Source organism: Tachypleus tridentatus, chromosome 12, assembly GCF_004210375.1.
Source record: "Tachypleus tridentatus isolate NWPU-2018 chromosome 12, ASM421037v1, whole genome shotgun sequence".
In the NCBI taxonomy this organism is placed as follows: domain Eukaryota; kingdom Metazoa; phylum Arthropoda; class Merostomata; order Xiphosura; family Limulidae; genus Tachypleus; species Tachypleus tridentatus.
Window position 1 is genome coordinate 42,322,239 of NC_134836.1, and position 23,195 is coordinate 42,345,433.

General features: G+C 33.3%; 1 protein-coding gene across 1 annotated transcript in view; it reads right to left on the reverse strand.

Annotated features, from left to right (window-relative positions):
• Positions 1-364: 364 nt before the first annotated feature.
• Positions 365-23,195, reverse strand: part of LOC143233138 (thyrotropin-releasing hormone receptor-like) — a 58,651-nt gene continuing 35,820 nt past the window's right edge. The window contains exon 2 of the mRNA XM_076469076.1: positions 365-1,001. Coding sequence (XP_076325191.1) covers positions 639-1,001 — 363 coding nt within the window. The 3' untranslated portion in view covers positions 365-638. The remainder of the gene's footprint in view (positions 1,002-23,195) is intronic.

Consider the following 23,195-nt stretch of genomic DNA (forward strand, 5'->3'; position numbering starts at 1 on the left):
ATTATACTTACGTAGGTTTCATTACGACAGGAATACGGAACGCTAGAACGACCTTCACTACGTGGTGGGTGAACGATATACTTGGTTTATAAGTACTCCATGACACCAACGTCTCTGCAGCTTACATCGTTATTTTTTGTTATTATAGTTAGAAGTGAAGTCAATACTTAAATAATGCTACACAAGGGTTCGTAATTTACAACATTTGTCAATTTATAGGATTTTAGGTCTTAATACAAGATTTTAAAAAATCAAACATGTTATAAGATGTCCGCGCTCAAGAAAAAATAGAAAATAACCATTCGATTCTGCGTCATTATTTTAATACAACAATTTATTCATTACAACATTACAATAACGACATACATCTTCCAACAATGAAATACAATTTTCAAAACTCTAATGCTTTTATTCTTGAGGTCAATACTTACTTTTATAGTTTTCTTACATGTTAAAACCACATCTAATATATATCAGATATGCGTGTTTTTTTGAGGATTGAAAGATACTTAAAACATGAAAATCGGATATAATAAGATATGATACAACAATGTAACAGTAATAAGTCAAATTAAAAAAGAAACAAAGAATATATTTTATTAGTACAGAACACATCACGATGATAGGAAATGATTGTTTTATTCGAATTGATGGAGCTGAAATGTTTCGCCTTTAGTCGTGGGACTTCTGGTTGTCGTAGGGGTTCTATGTGAAACATTGGGGCGACTTGAACCAGCTACACCACGATAAGGATAAGGGACGCGTAGATCCAGCTTGGGACAAGATAACATCCTCTTGAAGGCACATCGAAACTTAATAGACATGGCATTGTAGAGGATAGGATTGATGGCGCTATTGATATAGATCATCGTTTTACAGAACATTAGGAACCACAATTCCATGTAACGTCGTTTGGCGAAAGAATTGTAAACAAGAAGAACTCGGTATGGCATCCAAAGTGTGGCAAACACGGCCACAACTACAACCAACATCTTAATAACCTGCAAGTGTAAAAGAAGATAGAGATACAAGGTCCTAATGAACATCTCTATAGCTTGGGAAAATATTAAAGAATAAAACTATGATCAAAATCACAACAAAGGTAATATCGAGATTACAAAACACTTTCAGTTAGTCTAATCAAACATCAAGAATTGTAATACATAATTTTTTTCGAAAATTGTAACCGATTGTTTAGCTTAAGCAGTTTATATAATAGTTAATTAAGGATTAATCATCAATAATTGCTCAAAAATGGCGTGTAAATTTAGTTACATTTATTCAACGTAAAGGTTGCTTAATTTTTGAAACGTATAAGCCAAAGCATTAATAAAATACATCTCTTCTTTGTTTGTTTGCTTTGGAATTTCGTACAAAGCTACTCGAAGACTATCTGTGCTAGCCGTCCCTAATATAGTAGTGTAAGACTAGAGGGAAGGCAGCTAGTCATCACCACCCACCGCCAACTCTTGGACTACTCTTTTACCAACGAATAGTGAGATTGACCGCCACATTATATCACCCTTACGACTGAAATGGCACGCATGTTTGGTGCGACCGTGATTCGAGCCCGCAACCCTCAGATTGCGAGTCGAACGCCTTAACCCATGTGGCCATGCCGGGCGAATATAGATCTCTAATAAGTACGAATTCTGTTTCAATTTTGCGCAAAGTTATACGAGGCCTATTTGCGCTAGCCGTCCCTAACTTAATAGATATAGACCAGAGGAAATGGAGGTTGTCACAACCACACACGTCTTTTACCTGCATAGTCTAACTGAATGTCACATTATAACAACTCATGCCTGAAAAGAAAACACATTTGCTGAAATCGGGATATGATCCCGCAACCCTCAGATTACAAGTTAAACGCACTAGCCACATTGTCATTACGAACAGTGAGACTTAAAATTTCTTTACAATACTTAAAACAATACCTTGTTACAACTAAAGCTTGATTATTATATATACTAGTAAGACGTAGGAGTTTATGCGTTCAATTTACTCATATTTCTTTCGATATTTAAAAATTATAGTAAACGAAAAGAAATCAATCATTTTTATATTTTTAATGATATAAACAAAACATAGCAATTTTCGTACGGTTTTGTTTTCCTTATACGTATTTTATAAAGCTGATATTGTGGTTATACATTACCATATATTTTATTTTAGAAAACTGTGTGTTTGTTGGTAAGTTTAAAAATAAACACGAGACTCTAACTTGAAATGATTTTAATTTTACATTCGTTAGAACAACGATGTGACAGATCTGTTTTTTGTTTTGGAATTTCGCACAAAGCTACTCGAGGGCTGTCTGTGCTAACCGTCCCTAATATAGTAGTGTAAGACTAGAGGGAAGGCAGCTAGTCATCACCACCCACCGCCAACTCTTGGGCTACTTTTTTACCAACGAATAATTCGATTGACCGTCACATTATAACGCCCCCACGGCTGGGAGGGCGAGCATGTTTGGCGCGACGCGGATGCGAACCCGCGACCTTCAGATTACGAGTCGCACGCCTTAACGCGCTTGGCCATGCCGGGCCATGACAGATCTATATTTGTGAACAACGTAAAGAGGTTGGTTATTAAATAGCTACCATTAACTAAGTTAACCATTGACCTCTGACAATATAAACATGATTTAACCACAAAAAAACAAGCACTCTTCAATGTTGTTTATTCTGTGTTTGCTACTTTTAGTTTACTACTCTTCTTCATCAGATAACCAATTGTCTACTCCAGTAAAGTTTGATATCTAGAATTTAGGCTATACATAAAAACATGTTTACTGACATTATAAATATAATCTTAGTTTCGTGCTAACGATAGCTGTCTATTATTTGATTACACAAAGAATTGTTTTTGTTTTTGAATTTCGCGCAAAGCTACTCGAGGGCTTTCTGCGCTATCCGTCCCTAATTTAGCAGTGTAAGACTGGAGGGAAGGCAGCTAGTCATCACCACTCACCGCCAACTCTTGGGCTACTCTTTTACCAACGAATAGTGGGATTGAACGTAACTTTATAACGCCCCCACAGTTGAAAGGGCGAGCATGTTTAGCGCGACGGGGATGCGAAGCGCGACCCTCAGATTACGAGTCGCACGCCACCTGGCCGTGCCGGGCTTATTACACGAAGAAGAAACTACCATTTCATACTATATCAAATATTTCAACCTTAGATAAAACTACAATTCTCAAATACTCAGGCGTTTTCACATTTTGTTTCATATCATTTCAAAGGGTTGATAATTCAGATAACTTGTGTTTTACGTAATATGGTAAGTTAGTACTTTTGATAATTAGATTTACTTGTTTTTAAGACAAAACTAAAGAAATCAGAATAGACGGATAATGAAAGTAATAAGTAAAATATACGAAATAATGTATTTCATATATTGTTCCTATCTTTTAACTTAATTCTATTAACGATTCACTGAAGGGCTTTAAGTCTGTTATTATTTCTTGTTTTGTGTTTGCCGATTGTTCTACCTTTGGCCTCTCTTGAGACACAGAGGTAAGTCTGCAGGTTCACGACGCTAAAAATTGCGTTTCATACTCATAATGAGAAGAGCATAGATAGCTTATTGTGTACCCTTGCGCTCAGCAACAACAAATCCAAAATCAAGTTTTTATTAGTCAAGCAAAGCCCTTGTAAGTTTTAATTAAAAGCGCCATTGTAAATAATACAAATAAACCATATATCAAAAGCCAAATAATCTTAAATTAATCCTTATAAAAGAGATTAATTAATATTGCTTTATTATTATTTAACACATCCGGATTTGTTTATTTTTACTGTTTCAAAATACTTAACTTGTGTTCATTAACTTTGTAGTTTTGTAATTATAGTTTCTTTTATCATATAAACATAATTGTTTTTTTTTCTTTTCAGTAATTAGGTAAATTCTAATGGCTCACCAAAACACAGGAAGCTTTCCACGTACCATCTTTTAATGAGAAATAAATAAAACTTAATGATCTTTAAATCCAATTTGTTATTTCAATTAAATGCTATTTTAAGCACATAAATACTGAAAGTACTGCAGTTCTATCTTTCATGAAAAACAAAATGTAAGGTTCTCTGTTAACGTCGTTTTCGCCCTTGGAAGTTAAGTAATCCTTCATGTTTCACTTGAACATCTCAACAGCACATGTATGTATGTATAGTAATATAAAAAACAAGATAAAAGCTTATAACAGCGTACATTATGAGACAGGACTTTGCAAAAAAAAAAAAAAGACTAATCCACTTCTTAAAGATATTACACATTGAACAGTTCATATACTACTAACCTAGATAAAGCCGCAATAGTGAAATGTTGACTGAAATAAAACATTTCCAATTGTTATCTAAAGAATAAATACTGTATTTTTTAAATTTTTATTTATATTTATAATCTTTAAGTAATGCGGCTTGTGCCTAAATATCTGTTTGATTGGCCACGACGAAAATTATTCAACTCAGGATTCGTTGGACATATCATAGTAATTTGATACCTTTCACTTCCTTAATTTTCTACTTTTTTACAGTTAAGACAGTATTTATATTCCCCCTTACCACTAGTATCTACTTTCAGATCTGTGATCACCATGTCAATTTAAAGTATTATTTTGTTTTTTCTTAATTTTTACAAGTTTTATAGCCGTTTCGCTTGGTAAGTGTTACGAACTCTGTTCGCTACGAAACTTTCTGAGGTTCTTTTACGCAACCAAGATGGATTTTATAATCCTTACTTTTATTTATTTTATTTTTACCAGCTTGACAGAAATATCAACTTTGCCTTCTTGCAACTTACTGCTTATGTCACAACCTACTTCTGAAATCTGATCGTCATAAAAGGTAGACTTGGCCCAATAGCTCGTCTGTCTGACTGTCCAAAAATTCGTGTCCTGTTCATAAAAAAATGAGTTCACGTTTATGACTTCATGACCATTGCAGTTTCTCTCTTGCTACTTGTTTAAAATATGTAATGGACTGGCGTCTCGTCAAGAGGAGTGTGTCATCATTTTCATTTGATTGTGCCACTTGAAACTAGAAAGTACTGGTCCTATGTGCCTTTTCAAAGACATGCCAAAAAGTAACTTACCAACTTCTTTCATGTGCGTCTTTGAAAAAACCGTTAGTCATTTTTTCGTGAACTTAAAAAAACCATAAGAAAGTAAATATTACAAAATACAAAAACTTATATTTATTTAAGGAAAATCCTATTTATTCAAAAATAAAACTTTAAAAGTTAAAAAATAATACCTTGTATAGCGGAAGTACCATTGCTAATATTTCATATGTAACTAATAAACTATTTTTTCATGAAAATATTTTCAAAGTTTTAGGCTAATTAACTGTTATGGCTGTTCAGTCATGGTAAAATTTATATGGTCATGCGCATATACACATGAAATTTCGTGCATAATACAGAAATAGAAGACAATATATTTTTATCTATTTTTACATTGTAATTATGCGTAGTGTATTTTTTAAATCTCAAAATAAAACAAATTTGTTGTAACTGTTATGTGTGAGGAACAAATTTTACCACTTATCCTTAAAGTTTTGTTTTATTTGATTTTGAATTTCGTGCACAGCTACACGAGGGCTATCTGCGCTGGCCGTTCTTAATTTAGCAGTGTAAGACTAGAGGGTAGACACGTCACTACCACCCGCCGCCAACTCTTGGGTTACTCTTTTACCAAAAAGTAATAGAATTGACCATCACTCTATGTCGTCCCCACGGCTGAAAGGGTGAGCATGTTCGGTGTTACGAAACCGCAATCCTCAGATTAAGAGTAGAACGTCCTAACCACCTGACTATGCCGGGACACTCATTCTTAAAATAATTTATCCAAGATTAAAGTCTTCCTGGTAGGTCAGCTGTAAGTTTACGGACTTAAAATGCCAAGATCCGTAGTGGACACAATACAGATAGCTTATAGTGTAGCTTTAGCGACGAGAACAAACAAAACTATTCCATGCTTAGATATTCCGAAAAATAATAGAAATGTCTTTCTATTACAGTTGCTATTGTTACATGTTTGAAGTGAATAGCAGGTGGTAAATAAATATAACCTGAGTCTGATGAGTTGTATGTCACTTTCACCAAACTAGTTTTATACAACTATGAAACTTCTTCAAAGGAATATATGGAATGAAATAAGATGAACAAAATTAAACCTTTCTTCTTTTTTTTAGACATTTAAATCGCAATAAAAAGACACTGAACATTTTTCAATGACAGAGTTATGTTTGTGAAACCTTCAACCAGCTATTATGGATGATTCTTCTTTGTTCGTGTTTACGAACAACACAATGAACAAAAACAGCACGATGCTTTACCAGCAGTGAGAACGTTATTATGACAATATCAGCCACGAGGAACGCGAGATATTTTACATAAGATAATTCACGCCTCATTACCCGTGCTAAACAAAGTTTTGAAGAGATTTGGAGTTTTACTGAGTTGTGTATGAAGTACAATTTTATCATTTGTTATGTTATTATAAACAAGCAGAGTCAGTACTAGTTCGTAATTCTGGTGACTCTCTTTAAATAACTAACTAAATATATCAGTTCATTTACATTAAGCACTGCCCTTTTGTCACACTAGGTGTTATTTATTTATTTAAAAGCACAAGTCTAATTAATGGACTATTTTTAGGTATATTTTCAAATAGACCGTTTATCGCTGCGTAATCAAAACTAGAACTGGGAATTACGTTATATGACACCATTTCAAGTTTTATTTTCCAGTACTGGGAATGCGCTTATTCTAATTATTCATGAAAATATTCATTAACAAAACTTTTCTTAATTACCGCAGTCTGATACATTTGTTAGGACCTTGTTTGGCGGGAATCACTCTTTAATAACATGAAGTATAGTCTTAAGTTAATCTATTACACATAAATAAACAGAAAGGAATGGTGTAAGTTTTAAAGAACGAAACAAAAGCTACGTAATATGCCTACCACACATCAAAGTATATGATAAACAAGAAACATAGGTTGTTGTTGCAAGGACCAGGAGTGGCTGAGAGCTTCTGTGCCTGGACTGTGAATTAGAAGGTTCGTGGTTTGTGTCCCGTTTCTGCAGAAATGGTAGAATATACAAAGTGACAGCTTGTTAACACTACCAAGCACCAACTCTTGCTGTATAAAATATTACTGTAGTTTGACGGTCACTCTTATAACGCATCAGCTTTTCCAAGTTGTACAGCAAGCGTTTGCAACAACGGACTGCGAAACACGAACCTTTTGATTCAAACTATAGTACGCTAACCGCTAGATAATATCTTACCCTACTGTAGAGTTGATGAAAATACTTTGGTAAATGTAATGGGCACAGCAAAGTTTCAAGCTTAAAACTAAGCAAAGAGCATATTTGTTTTGTTGTCAAAATAGTGTGTTCGTATTCAAGTGATACTGAGTTACAATTACTCACTGAAAGTGAAAAAACAACAACAACAAGTAACTAAGATTATGCTAAAACTGTGTTTTTTGTTATTTAACAGATTTTTGCTCTCACAGTTTGGCACTGCTGCTATATTTATGAAACTATATTAATAACTAGCAAAATAAACTGAGGTCAAGTTATTAACTATTAAATATGGTAGTACGTAATAATAAGGATCGCCAAGGTTTGCAAATAATTCCTAAACTGAAAACCATCCATTTAAAGTATTGGTAAAAGTTATTATGTGCATATATCACAATAATAAGCTCATGAAGACCGCTAACATTTCTGTTATACAATTAAAATATTTTTAAAACAATAACTTTTTTATCTTCCACTTACCTACCTACCCGATCACGTCAGCGGAAATAGCCTCTAGACGGCTCTAGTCATCGCTATAAGATTTCTCCAGCCTACTTTACTAGTTTGTGGATGCATGTTTTTGATATTCCAATTAAATATATAGATTTTTTTATACAGTAGTACTGTAAACCCAATTCAGCCGAACTGATGGCACCAAATATCTATGAATAGATACGCGGCAGTTTCTGTTTGTTTGTTGGTAGCCCGTTTTCTAAAATTGTAAATCCCCAGACATACCACTGTGCTACTGGGGAGGACAGTTTTTAAAAGTAAAATATATACTTTATACAGTGAAAAATAAGCATATAAGCATATGAATTTTAAAATGATTTGTGTCTTTGTTTTGAATTTCGCGCAAAGCTACTCGAGTGCTATCTGCGCCAACCGTCCCTAATTTAGCAGTTTAAGACTAGAAGACTAGAGGGAAGGCAGCTAGTAATCACCACCCACCGCCAACTCTTGGGCTACTCTTTTCTCAACGAATAGTGGGATTGACCGTAACATTATAACGCCCCCACGGCTGAAAGGGCGAGCATGTTTGGTGCGACCGGGATTCGAACCCGCGACCCTCGGATTACGAGTCTAACGCCTTAACACACTTGGCCATGCTGGACCCTTTTTAAAATGAAGTAGGGATCCTGCTACAGAAAGTAATGAAACTACAGTTAAAACCATAATCGCAAATTTATAAAATTTAATACCTATTTTGTCAGCTTTATACACTTATCTGTTGGTCAAAGTAAGCGTTAACTTTTAAAAGTTTGTAATTGCAAAAATTATAACTATCAGGAATATGGCTATATTGAAAGGACGTTGTGTCCATTCTATGGATACATAAAAACTGAATAAATACATTACTTCATATAGCTTTACGGATCACAAAATCGTTTAAAAATCTATCCAACTAACATTGCTTTACTTGTTTGTGTACTTTGTATTGCAGCATGTATTTATTTTTTGGACATCTCCTATTAACAATTCTACCAAGTACCAACGATCTCTATTTTCTTTTAAAATTATATTTTATTCTTTATTTATGTAAAATGAATGTGTACTTAAACATAAATGACCGTTTGTTTACCTCTGTTTTCTTTCTTTGTTGGTTAGAATTTTCTTTTATTTGAATTGTATGTTCTAAATTATTTTTTTTAAGAATGTAGTATAGAAAAGAAGGAAATTTACAATTACTAATATTTTATGTAATTTTCGATTTATGAATATGCTCATTTAATATAAACAACAAAAACAACAAGAGCTAATAAACTGACGGCTTAATTTATTTATTATTACCAGCTGCGTATTTTCAGTATATGTGTTGGACCATTTATAAAGGGGTTTCATTCTGAAATTCAGATATTATGTTTTCTGAACGCTTTTTTACAGACATACAGGTTAATGCTCTTCAATAACAATCGCAATAACTGAGACTTTGGCGGCTCGCAATACCCAGAACCGTTCAGTAAGTAGAAAATGAAAAGGCGTATTTGAAGAAACGTAATATTTTTGTGTATTGGAAAATTCCGTTTTAAAAGCAGAACGTGTTTTCACAGATGCTTTAGCAGAGATATATTGGGCGTGACAACACGGTGGAACTGTTTCTAAAACAAACATATTGCGCCAAACCCTCTCGGCCTTCAGTACAAACTGACAAGTATATTCACAGAAGTCTCAACATGTATTACAGTTTCAATGCCTTTTTCGATCCTATAACTCTGACTATTATTTTTAATTGTTTATATAACTCTGACTATTGTTTTTTTAGAAATATTCTAAACTGTAACTCTGACTATTGTTGCTTTTTTTAATTCCACACTATAACCTTGTAAATTGTTGTTTTTTAACTCCACACTATAACTCTGATTATTGTTATTTTTAATTCCACACTGTAACTCTGACTATTGTTTTTTTATATATTTAAGATTATCATCAAAAAGTAAAATGAGAGTTATGCTACATATTTTCTTTTGTTATAAAATATTCATAATTGTTAGTTGCATTCACTATGATCACACTACTATTTATTTTGGGGTCCGGCATTGCCAGGTGGTTAAGGCACTCCACTCGTAATCCGAGGGTCGCGGGTTTGAATCCCCGTCACACAAATCATGCTCGCCATTTTAACCGTGGGGTCGTTATAACGTGACGGTCAATCCTAATACTCATTTGTAAAAGAGTAGCCCAAGAGTTGGTGGTGGGTGGTGATGATTAGCTGCCTTCCCTCTAATCTTGCACTGCTCACTTAGGGACAGCTAGCGCAGATAGCCCTCGAGTAGCTTTGCACGAAATTCAAAAAACAAACAGTCTTTTTTTTCTGGTTGAATGGTAACTCAGAGTGACAACTTGAAGTATGCAAGTAAATTCCTGTGTTGGATAAGAGTGACTAGAATGACGAAGGGTGAAAGAAAGAGTTGAGAAAAAGAATTAGAATATTATAGAAAAGTAATATGGTTTATACTTATAGTTTTTATAGAATAAACACGATAATAAACCATAAATAAATGTAATAATAATAATAATAGTAAGTGTGAAAAATCAAAAGGGAAATTATGGTGACAATAAAAGATATTGATTATTGAAATAGACTCAGGGTATAAAACATAGATATCTATTCTATTGGAATAAATACGTTACTGAAATAATAACAACAACAGAATAAATAATTATTTTCCGGTTTTAGTCTCTGAACTCGAACATTCATGATTTTCGTTTTCTTGTTGGAGTATTTTTTTTTCCTATAGCAAACCCACATCGGGACATCTGCTGTGTTCGCCAAGGGAAATCGAATCCCTGATTTTAGCATTGTAAATCTGTAGATTTAACGCTGTTCTAGCGGGGGACCGGCTCCCTTTGTGTTGTTGAACCACTAACTTAATTACGTTCAACTCTACTACTTGATACCTTTAAAATATTCCAAGAACTAGAAGTTGGATTTAATATATCAGTTAAGAATTAGAGATGATACAGTTATACGCAGCTAATGTGTGCATAGTTTTGCGCAGAGTCACCGATTCACAGTTGAAGGTTAATCTCATATGGATGAAGCAGGCTTCTTTCACTTCTTTGCTTGCTTTGGTTTTAAAACAAGACATGCTATGGATAAAATGGTCAAGCTAGTTGAAATGTTAGAGAATAGGGAAGTTTTTCATGTTGTTGACAGTTGATCAAGGTTTGTTAAGTATTTCTGAAACTATTTAAGTTTGTTTCAGATACGGGTGGTTTCTTTTTATTGTAATATTTTTCTTTATAGTGTAAAAGTTTAGAAACACCAGACAAATGACATTTTAACTAATGTTGTCAAATTTATATATTATCTGCATTATTTTATATTATTATATATACAATTATTATATATATTCATATTATAAAATATATAAAATTTCAAGAAGAATTATCAATTCTTAAAGAAAATGTTTAAATAAAAATCTTGACCAGTTGAAAACTCTCTTTGTTAACCTAAGATGACCTAAGAAGGTCGAAACGCTGTTCTGTACTCTATTGTAATTAAAGTTTTAATGTTTGTTTTTTTTAATTTCGCGCAAAGCTATGCAAGGGCTGTCTGCGCTAGCCGTGTAAGACTGGAGGGAAGGCAGCTAGTCATCACCACCCACCGCCAACTCTTGGGCTACTCTTTTACCAACGAATAGTGGGACTGACCATGCGTACATGCGCATTCGCGCACGCACATGTATACATGCCTGTCTGTTTATAATTTCAATTTGTAATACAAGGAACAATTTTTCTGTATATTTTTCTTTGCTTACCTCACAAAAAAAAAAAAAAACGCCCTTGCGCACGCACTTGGATAAATAATAAAATACAGGTGCACATTCTCATGGCCCACGTAGTAAGTGTGCAAACTTTCAGGTTTTTAGATTCTCTTTTCTGGGAGTTATGGCGGTCTCAAGTACACATTCACAGACATACAGAGCCAAAAACACATTATTTTATTATTATAAACTGTAATTACTCCAGAATCTCTTTTCGTCTCTTTTATCTAAGTAAATAGAACAAATTTAAGAATATTTGATATTTCTTTGGAAATAGCAATGAAGGGCCTTGATAAATCAGTAACCTATAGCTTACTCTACAATATTGTTTATATCTCCATCGTTTTTGTTTTCAAACAAACGAAATAAGAACTGTATCTAACAGGACTTTTATGGTGTTATTTCCATATCAAATAAAGCAAAGAATTCCAATAAACCTATATTTTGCTCTGATTTGGTATTAGCATCCTTTGGAGACAAAATTGAAAATGTCATTTATATTTTATGACAGATTTAGGTGAGCGAGCTTCAAAGATTATTGACAAGACTGGAAAATGTTTTAAATATACTCCTAAAAAAACTGGCACATTTCTTCAGTATTTATTATTCCCACACAAAGAAATAACTGAAATATCTCCCTTCTGGTATGTGTTTTTTTTTTTTTATAGTGGTATCATTCAGTACATTTTAAAACTTCGTCCTTAAAATTTTTAATGAATTAAATATCTTTTCTCGTTTTGTCAAGGATATATTTTTGTTGCATCGGGAAAAATCTAGTCGTTACTATACGTTAATTTTTCTTACTATCTCCTTTATATATCCCATAGCAACATCTTTCTGTGTGATGCACAAACTTCACAATTTGAAACATTTATTAAAGTGTTATCAGATTCAACAAGAAACAGTTTAACTAATTAGTTGAAATGTTTCCTACGAAATCTCAAACCAATATATAAAGTGATTAAGAGTATATTCACTGTGTAGTGTATTAGCAAAGGTGTGTATGAGACAAAATAAATAGTAATGTGGTTCGAGATTATTCACATATTAATCAAAAAATCTATTAAAACCAGAAGTGCACGTGACGTGAAGCGTTGATGTTTGTGGGAACCGTGCACGCGTTTATCTTAGTGTTTGATACATTTCACGTGTATTGTAATTCACAGTTTAATAAAATGTAGAAGAAATATATTATGTTTAGATAGATAGAGTTACGTAAAGTGTACGTCATTTCAAGATCATGAAATAATAATAACAACATAGCAAAAATATGTATGAAAACCCAATGATTATTCACGAAAACATTGGTCTGTTTCTTTTAAATATTTATCTAGACTTTTTTATGGACTCCCTTAACACTTCTTATATAAAGAAAAACACATTGATTTATACAAAGTATTTCCGTCTGATTTGATTACGAATCTGCTTACGTGGTATTCCAATGGTTATCTCATTTGTAATACAGCTATTACCACAATTCTTTGTTGAGGTTGTTGGATAAAAAAAAGTACATGACAATAAGGAAAGATCACTACATATAAAAAAATCGAAACTCGACGTTGTCATAAAAGCTACACAAACTAGCTTCACACCTTATGCCACTTTGGTTTATATTCATTAAGTGCTTGTAAACGACATAAATATTTTTAAGAAATGTTTTTCTAGCTTTATACACTACATTCACCGTTGCTAGAGAACTGATAGTAATTAGTTTAAAGGCTTGAAAAACTATACAAATTATTACTTGTATTCTAAACACACAATTCTAGACTTCCATACAAAGCACTTTTCACATTGCTTAAAGAAGTTTTGTTAATATATAAACCATCATTCAAATGTTTGGAGGCTAACACATTACTTCAGATAAATACACTTATAACGAGATCTGTTGGATATAAGAGTAGAATAGGCTAACTTATATTATTGGACATGTAAAATCCAATAACAAACTATTTCTTTTTTTAAAACGTCACATTCAGAAAGTGATCAAAATTTGCCTAACTTCCGCTCTTACAAATTGTAAAGAGAATGAAATAAACATTTCAGAATAAGGTGTACCTGGTATTCCTGCACATTGATGTTCATTATAATACCAATATGTTCTCGGTTATTTGTTTGTGTGTGTAAAGAAAGGCACAAAGCTACACAATAGGCTATCTGTATTCTGTCCACTAAGGTTATCGAAACTCGATTTCTAGTTTTGGAAGCTAACAGACATACCACTTTGTCACTTAAAGGCAAAGTTCTCGCAAAGTACAGATTCAGGATTGTTAAGTGGATAATAAATTGAACATCGTAAAGGAAATCAAACACAAATGTAGATTGAAATCAAAATGTATTTATTTACACAGACACAATGTTCTGTTACCACAAACTGAGGAGTTTCATTTTCTGTTAATGTGTTTTGGAATTATGTATTGAATATTTTATGGTCATAATATAGTTAATCAGAATTTGCTGCTTTACACTAACTCCTTCTTCATAATTTTGTTTATTTATTTAATTTTGTTTAGATATAAATTATTTAATTTCACTAAAATATTGAAAGAGATATATTCTATACTAGTTGTGAAATTCATGACTATTAAAGTAATTGGAAAACAATGAATTTAATTATAAGAATATTTATCTGCATTTTTTTTGTTTCTAAATTCTCCAAAAGGTGTTTAAGTTTCAGCGTTGTTTGTGGAAAACAGAAATTTAATTCCAGGAAAGTTTCGCTTAATTAAATTGGAATTGAGGTTTGATACTAACCCTTAAGTAAAGGAAAAGAGTAAAGTAACCTATGTTCAAATATGTTAGATGAATTAGCTTTTCAACGTTAATTGTAAGTTTAAAGTTTTCAAACATAATGCTAGTTTGAAGGCATTGTGTTCCAGTAAAATTTACGTATTTGAGTTAAGGTCTTGTCTTTACTTTATTTGTTTGTTCAAGTTCAAGTTTGCACAAAGCTGCTCGGGAACTATCTGTGCTGTCCATCCCTAAAACACATGTTATGCTGTTCGAAAATATCCAGTTTTAAACGATTATAAACGTTAAGTGTTCTTGGTATTTCAGTTCCTATTCAAAGCTACTCCAATGTACCTCAAAGAGTTACAATTATATCTTTAATCTGAAACGTGAAAGTTCTATCATTTTTGCATACTGAGTAATATCACTTATAAACTGGGATAATTTTTCATGTGTTGTCTGCAAGGTTACGAAATTAGAACATCAAATGTTGAGGTTCGATTTGTTCTGATGGATAATCAAAGAAACAAAATTTTTTAATACTACTGCATCGTCTACATTTATATTGGAAGTTTTATACTGCGAGATATAGGTTAAAATATCTAAATATACCTTCACACAGGAATCCAGGCGATAACCCTCATTTTTTAAGAAATAACTGAAATGTTTAGTTTGGTTTGAATTTCGCAAAACGCTATACGAGGGCTGTCTGCGCTAGCCGTCCGTAATTTAGCAGTGTAAGACTAGAGAGAAGGCAGCTAGTCATCACCACCCACCGCCAACTCTTAGGCTACTTTTTTACTAGCGAGTTCGAATTCCCGTCATACCAAACATGATCGCTCTTTTCATTACTTCTACATGGCCATGTAGAAATGTAAAGTAAAAACACGAACTAGTTCTTAAAACCCCGCAGTTCTTTCTAAGAGTTATTTACTGTGGACTAAGGTGCAAATTACAGTAATTGTTTGCTTGTTGTTTAAATTAAGCCCGAAGCTATGTAATGGGCTATCTGTGTTCTGCCCACCAAGGGTGTCGAAATCTGGTTTCTGGCTGTGGGAGTCTATAGACACACTGCTTTGTCACTGGGGAGTAACTTATAGAATATATAGTAATCATTCTGTTACTCGTTTCAAGTACTTCATTACAAAATTATCTTCCATCGGGTCAATAGTGAATTTACGAAATTTTGATGCTCAAATTATGGATTCAATTCCAAGATTGGCGATAGAACAATTAGCTCATTATGTGGCTTTGAGATAACATTACTTTATGTACACACTCAGAATACAATTCCACCTGTTCACTAAATTTACAGAAAATTCTCTAGTTTAAAAATCAAAAATATATATTTTATATTGTTACCAACTGAACTTTCTAGAACATTGCTTAAAGTTTATAAATTAACGCGCCAAGAGATAGTATAATATTTTTGGTTTGCTACAGTGAATATACTATAAATTTCAGGCCTCCCGCTAGTACAGTGGTAAGTCTACGGATTTACAACGCTAAAATCAGGAGTTCGATTCCCCTCGGTGGGCTCAGCAGATAGCCCAATGTGGCTTTGCTATAAGAAAAACACACACAGACATAAATTTCGGAAAATATAACTGTGATAAATGCCTATTAGTCAAGAAACTATAGATTCTTGACCAAGAATTTTATAAATTTTGAACATTAAAAACTGTTCAATTGGACGTTAGCGTTTCTACAAGGATATTAGATATCTTCGTCAGAGAAAAGTCAGCTTGTGAATGGCGTGATACCAACCAACAATAGAGATGCTGCTAGATTATCAACTCAGAATTAATTCGCTCACCGTGAACCGTCGATAAAATATTCAGTTCCAGACTAGATAGGAAACTTAATACTGTATGTAACTTTGTTAAACATGCTCATACAGATCATTATTTGTAATAACTATTGTCATAAATTGCTTGTCATTTGTATGTTAAAATATATTTGTGTTAAGAAAGAAAATTATATGTATCCATTTTGTTGGCAAATAACATAAATTAGACTCATATCGACATTCAATTAACTTCCAAATTAAGATTAAAATTTCCGACTATTTGATATCGTAATACATAACATAGCAAAATAATAAATTAGAAATCCGTCCAAGATAAATTATATTACAGAATAATAATAATGAAATTATTTTAGTTTGCTGAAAACATAGCTCAACTGTAGGCTACTACTGTTGCGGAGATCAGGGTACTTGTTATCAAGACACGACGTTTCCTAATGGGACAGCTCATCTCTAGGTTGTCCAATAGGAATACATGAGCGGAGTTGTTTATTGATTCCCTGTATTTTGGAACATTTCCAATTCGCGTTTGGTTTGAATCGACAATCAACGACGACGGTAACATCGTTCGCGTCCAGAAATGCGCGTATCGCTTAATGAGTAACATCATTAAAGTGAAATAAGTACGATGGCTCTTCAATTTACACTTGTGATTCCATTATTACTATTAACTAGGATTTCAAAGTATATAGAACTATTGTTATACACGTAGATATTCAAATATACATTATACAACCCACATATGTCTTTATTGGACTTGTGTGGTTAACCACGACAGTGATACGTAATTAGGATCGCAAGGCATTGCACAAAACTCTAATAAAGCTTCCAGACAAAAAGTATCTTAAACAGTAAAGATTCAGTTCAAACAACATTTCAAAATATTTTACTATTGACTGCTAAAGCTACACAAAACATAAAAATGCACAAAAAGCAGACATGTTAGAATTATAAGGAAAAGAAAATCCGCTCAAAATATTGTTTTTATTATTATTATTATATTGCCGTACTGCAACAAAACTGGCTTGGTATATTGCACTCAAACCTTTTTTACAATACTAAATAAGGTACTGCTAAGTTTGTTCGGGGTATTGAGTGTCGATTTGTCAATTTTATATTTTATACAGGTTAAAAACATCATAATTCTAGTGTAAACGATGCGATCATTACCTCTTTAAATTAGCTTTTTTAAATGTATTTGGGGACCCTTTAAAAAACTTATATACAGAGTAAAAGAGAAACTACCAGCTAATAATACACGCACATTGGATTATCGTAAGCTGTGGATACTCAATGCTTTGTACACTATATTACATCACAGGTATCTTTAAAGAGCCAACCCTGTATTATGCAAGAAATAAAGGAGTAAATAAAATCAATACACATAATATTAAATATTATTACACACATTAGTAGAATAATTTATTTAAAAGAAAGAATGATTTTTTAAAACGATGTTTTAGACGAATATGTTTTATTCGTAAAGGCTGCATTCCTACTGTTTCGCGATTGCTATGGGTTGCATCTTATTCTATGGATGTATTTTCCCGTTGCTATGTATTATACATATAGCGTATTTTGTTACAAAGAAATTATAACTTCTCACTCTATTATAAACCAATTTTCATGACAATCTTTTGTTGCATCTTAAAATTTTACACCTCAAACTAATGCGATCAAATTTAGAGAACAGACGGGACTTGAGCAATAGACATCCAACAATACATGTCACCCGCAATAAACTGAAACAAATGTATGTATCAAATTAAGTGTATAATGGTAAATCCGTTACACTGTGTTTATTATTTTTACCATATATAAAGTTTGCTACCGTATAGAATAATCCATAACTGATCATAAAATAGCTATCAAACAAGATAAATAAAAAATAGTAATTTCAACATCTGCAAATAGAGATCGTAAAAAGTAAAGAAATAAGGTTGGAAATACTGTAGGCATTATTTACTCAAAGTAAAAACTTCTATTTTGGCTCCATGATATTACTTAAAATTACATCTGGTGGAATTAAAATAGGGATTTGTAGTTAGAGTAAATAAAATGTACGGTATCCTCAACCTTGTTTCTTTACTTATTTTTACGATCTCTATTTGCAGAGTTTCAGATTCCCAATTCGTTATTTCTATAATTTTATAAGAATACACAAAAACTTGTATTAAAATATAATAATAAGGAAGCACGTTAATAACTGACTGAGCTAAACAAAAATAGATGTCAAATAAATATGGAAAAAAAATGAAAACAAAAAGTACGCATTATACAACTCAAACCTCAATTTATATCACTGCTTAAACTAGGAAAAGAATTTTTTGAAATTGTATGAAATGGAGGTTGATTTTAAAATGAACTCTGGCAATGTTAAATACTCCATACAGTTTTAAGATAGCAAGTTATTCTTATAGCCAAGCAGAAGACTGATAAATTAATATTCCTTAAGAAATACGAAAAAGTAATCAAGTAAGCTGGTGCTATTTTTTCTGCTTTAAAAATTGTACAAAGTTGATATACATAAGATATATATATATATATATATATACACTCTTCAAAACAAGAAACGCAAAAGGGATATTTTTGTTATTTTAAAGAGAAATATATGTAATAACGTTACAAGCTCAGAGTATGTGATGTTACACGTGTTAAGGAATTGATTGTCAGACCAAAATGACAATAAAAGTTGTGCACTTTGAAAACGGAGGAAAACATCGGATTTCTCGTCAAAACGCATTCTTGTCCAATAAATTTGTTTGAGAGACCTGCATGTTCTGCAAGTGCAACATGTGCAAAATCCCTATAAAAGTGACGGGTTCTCGATTTCCATAGCTCAGTGTTAAGCCTCCGACACGCAATACAGTTACGCCAAGACTGACTGAAGCACAACGCAACAATGCCATTGGTCGCTTGGAAGCAGGCGAATCTCGATCAGATGTTGCCAGAGCTGTGAATGTCCACCCAAGCACCATCACAATGCTATGGAATCGTCACCAACAACATGGATCAACTCGTGACCGTCCACGATCTGGCAGACCTCGTGTGACCACGCCCGCACAAGATCGCAACATCCGGTTACGTCACCTTCTGGATAGGACCACCACTGCGACGTCTACTGCCTCAACCATACCAGGGCTGCGTAGGATTTCCGATCAGACCGTACGCAACCGTCTACGAGATGCAGGAATCCGACCTCGACGTCCAGTCAGAGGCGTCATCCTCACCCAGCAACATCATCAAGCACGGCTGCAGTGGACTCGGGCACGTCGGGTATGGCCTCATCGACGATGGAGGCATGTTTGGTTCAACGATGAATCACGTTTTATGCTTCGTAGGCAGGATGGAAGGACCCGTGTTTACTGTCGCCGAGGTGAACGTTTTGCAGCAAAATGTGTGCAGGATGTTGACAGATATGGTGGTGGCAGCGTCATGATGTGGGCTGCCATCGCCTAAAATGCCATAACAGACCTTTTGCACATTCGAGGGAATCTTACGGCTCAACGATAAGTCGACGAGATTCTTAGGCCCCATGTGCAACCCATTATGGTGAACGTCAACGACGTTTTTCAACATGACAACGACCGTCCTCACACAGCCCGACTCACCACTGTCTTCTTGAGACACCACAACATCAACGTTCTTCCATGGCTCTCCAGATCACCAGATTAAAACCCCATCGAACATCTTTGGGACGAGTTAGACCGACGTCTACGACGGCGACATCCTCAACCGCAGACTCTACCTTAGCTTGCAGCAGCTTTGCAGGCTGAGTGGACAGCCATTTCAAAGGATGTGATTCGTCATCTCATCGCTTCCATGGGCAGGAGATGCCAAGCAATTATTGATGCTCACGGGGGGCATACTCGTTATTGACGTTGAGTGACGTTAAACTTCACCTAGTGAGCGTAAACTTCGTTTTTGCAGATTTTGGATGTTTAGCAGTGAATGTGCAAAGTTTCACACATGTCATACAGAACTACGCGGAATATCCTTGTTTACAATTTGTCTCATATTTTGCCTTTTGCGTTTCTTTTTTTGAAGAATATATATGTAAAACGTTCAATGTATAACAATTGGAAGAAACGTAAATTTAGGGTTAATTTTTGTTTAAGAACTGTGGAACCTAGTTACTTATCAAAGGTTGTAATCTATACTTTAATTTTGTTATTGACCATAACAATCCCAAAGAAAGACATTAATTACTATAAAAAGATTAAAGACATGAAGAAATTATAAATTCCTTATCAAGACTTTTTATGCTTTAAGACCTTATCTTCAGGTAACACACTACTATTTTATGTTTAATGATAAGAAGGTTTACTCGCTACTTGTGTACATAACTGTAAGCCTAATGAAAGCGAGTATCAATCAATAGCTTAGTATTTTGAACTGCTATCTTCGAAGACAATTTTATTTGCATTTTCTAAATATATAAGATAGTTTCTAGTTATTATTGTGCTTTTAAGACGCTGTACAATAAGCAAACTGAATTACATCATGCCTACAACGACTCTAACTAATTTCGAGTTTCAGATAATTCAAAGTAGAATATAGTGTGCAGTAAATTTTAGCTGCATGGACCATCTACAAAATATTAAAATAGGGATTGGCAAGATAATACATATTCGCAAATCGTATTTAATACTATACAAATTGAATAAGTGAATTGAAAATGTTATATAACAGTTTAAAAGTTGTTGCCAATTTATTGCAAAGCTCAACGATGAGGTAGCTACTTTCTATTGTATATAATCGAACTCTGAATTTTACCGTTGAAAGTCTAAGAACGTATAACTGGCAAACTTTATAAAATAAAGGGATATTTTAAAGTATTTTTTAACAATATAATTAACTAAAAGAAGTCTAAACCCAATAAACATTTTTTCGCCTATATAAATCAGAACTTCTGACAGCATGGTTTCCAATCATTTGATTCATCTGATATTAAAAAAATTAATAATCTCGAAGTGAAGTTCGTGTGAATGAAAAAAAACATCTCTCGCATGCGCTTACTTATGCCTACAAAATAGTGTTTATTTAAATTAGAATATCAAGGATAAATTCAAATCAAAACACAATTAAAGTACATTATTGAAAAATAAATGAAATCGAAGATGTTTTCAACTATTCAAACTTCTCAATGTTCGATCCTTTGCGTGAAGAACATATTACATAGATTATCTTGCCTTCTAAAGTGACAAAAATATAATTAAAATGGAAGTAGTCACGAAAGAAAGTAACAACCATTTAACTAAAACAGTCTACATATTAGAGATTCATTCTAAGATAACCTTCAATTGCATGACTTCATTAAACAATACACCTTTGGAACTTTTTTATTGCACTACTTTCGCCAAATAGCTTATATTCTATATCTCTTAGGACATATAACATATTAAACAACTACTTCTGTGTTAAAGATGGTGTTTTTAATTGATACGGACTTCCAATACACCTCGAATTTGATACATTTCATAATTCACGATCCAAACTGCCTGCTAAATGACATACCACTACTTTCTTCATTTACCTTCTCCAAGTGGCAAAGTATGTCCGCGAACTTATAACTCCATAAATCTGGTTTTGATACCTGTGGTAGGCAAAGCACAGATAACTGTTTGTTTGAATTTCGCACAAAGATGCAAGAGGGCTATCTGCGCCAGCCGTCCTCAATTTAGCAGTGTAAGACTAAAGGGAAGACACTAGTCATCATCACCCACCGCCAATACACTTTTACCAAAGAATAGTGGGATTGACCGTCACAATTGACCCACGGCTGAAAGAGCTAGCATGTTTGTGGCGACGGAAATGCGAATCTGCGACCCTCAGATTAAAGTCGCACGCCTTAACTCACCTGGCCATGCCGGGCCTTGTAAAGCCTATCTAAAACACAAAAACAAAATAAACTATTGTTCATGACTGAAGGTGAGAAAAATTAAGATTTTGCAGTTTATGAAAGTTATCGTACTATTGGACAGATAGAGAACAAAACCAGATAAAATAAAACATTTCAGTATGTTTATAAAACAAGGTTTAATGCTCAGAAGATGAAAAAGGGAAATTCGTTCTTGTACTGTTTGATATCTCATTTAATAACTTCAAAATAATTTAGAAAAACTCATTTTAAAAGCTGAAACGTAATAATTCTTTTTTGTAAAATCGCTGTCACTTCTTAAAACAAGTATCTAACTACCTGTAACATTCTCATGAGATTAATGTAAATTGGGCTTTGATGCCTGCTTGGCCGGTCGTGGTCTGGAGCTTAGCATGGATGCAAAGGTCCTCGGTACGTGTTCTGTTACCCAAAAAAAAATCGAGTTCCGCTATTTGGATCCTTAAGTACGTTATAAAAAGGGATACCAAAATCCCACTATTTGATTAGGGTTACCTGACGTTTTGTGTTGTAGGCTATCTATTTTTCCTCGAGTTGGTCAGTTCAAAATTATTGATGGCTAGGATTTCTATAGGTTTACGTGTACATCTGAAACAGTTATTTTTGTTAACAAATGCTTCGGTTAGGTAAATATCGCAAGCTATGTTTTAAAGGTGACACTCGAAACATGATAGAATTGAATCTTATAAATGTTTGAGACTTTGAACCCTAATCGGACTCAGCAGATAGCACGAATTGGCTTTGCTATAAGAAATACACAACACCCTAATCGATGTGCAAGGCAATTAGATACTCTGAAATTAATAATGTTTTTAAAATGACTGCTTAAAATGTTTTGAAAAACATTGAAATGCGTTGTGTTTTACTGACTGCAGAAACTATATCTATAATATATATAACAACATATAAAACTAAACTGAATCTTTCAGTAGGATTTAAAGCTTTAATAATCTTTAGGAATATATATATTTTTGAGTTAATATAATTTTGTTTTCATGAAATAAATTATTATCAAAAGCACTTAAGTTCAATGCGAGGACATTCACATACCTTTGTTATACGCAAAATACTTTCTATAATTCTTTTCATCTGTAATCACTAATACTCAGATTAATTGTGTTACCGTGTGAATTTTTTTTGGCTTGGCATGAATATATATTTCAACCAATTATTTAA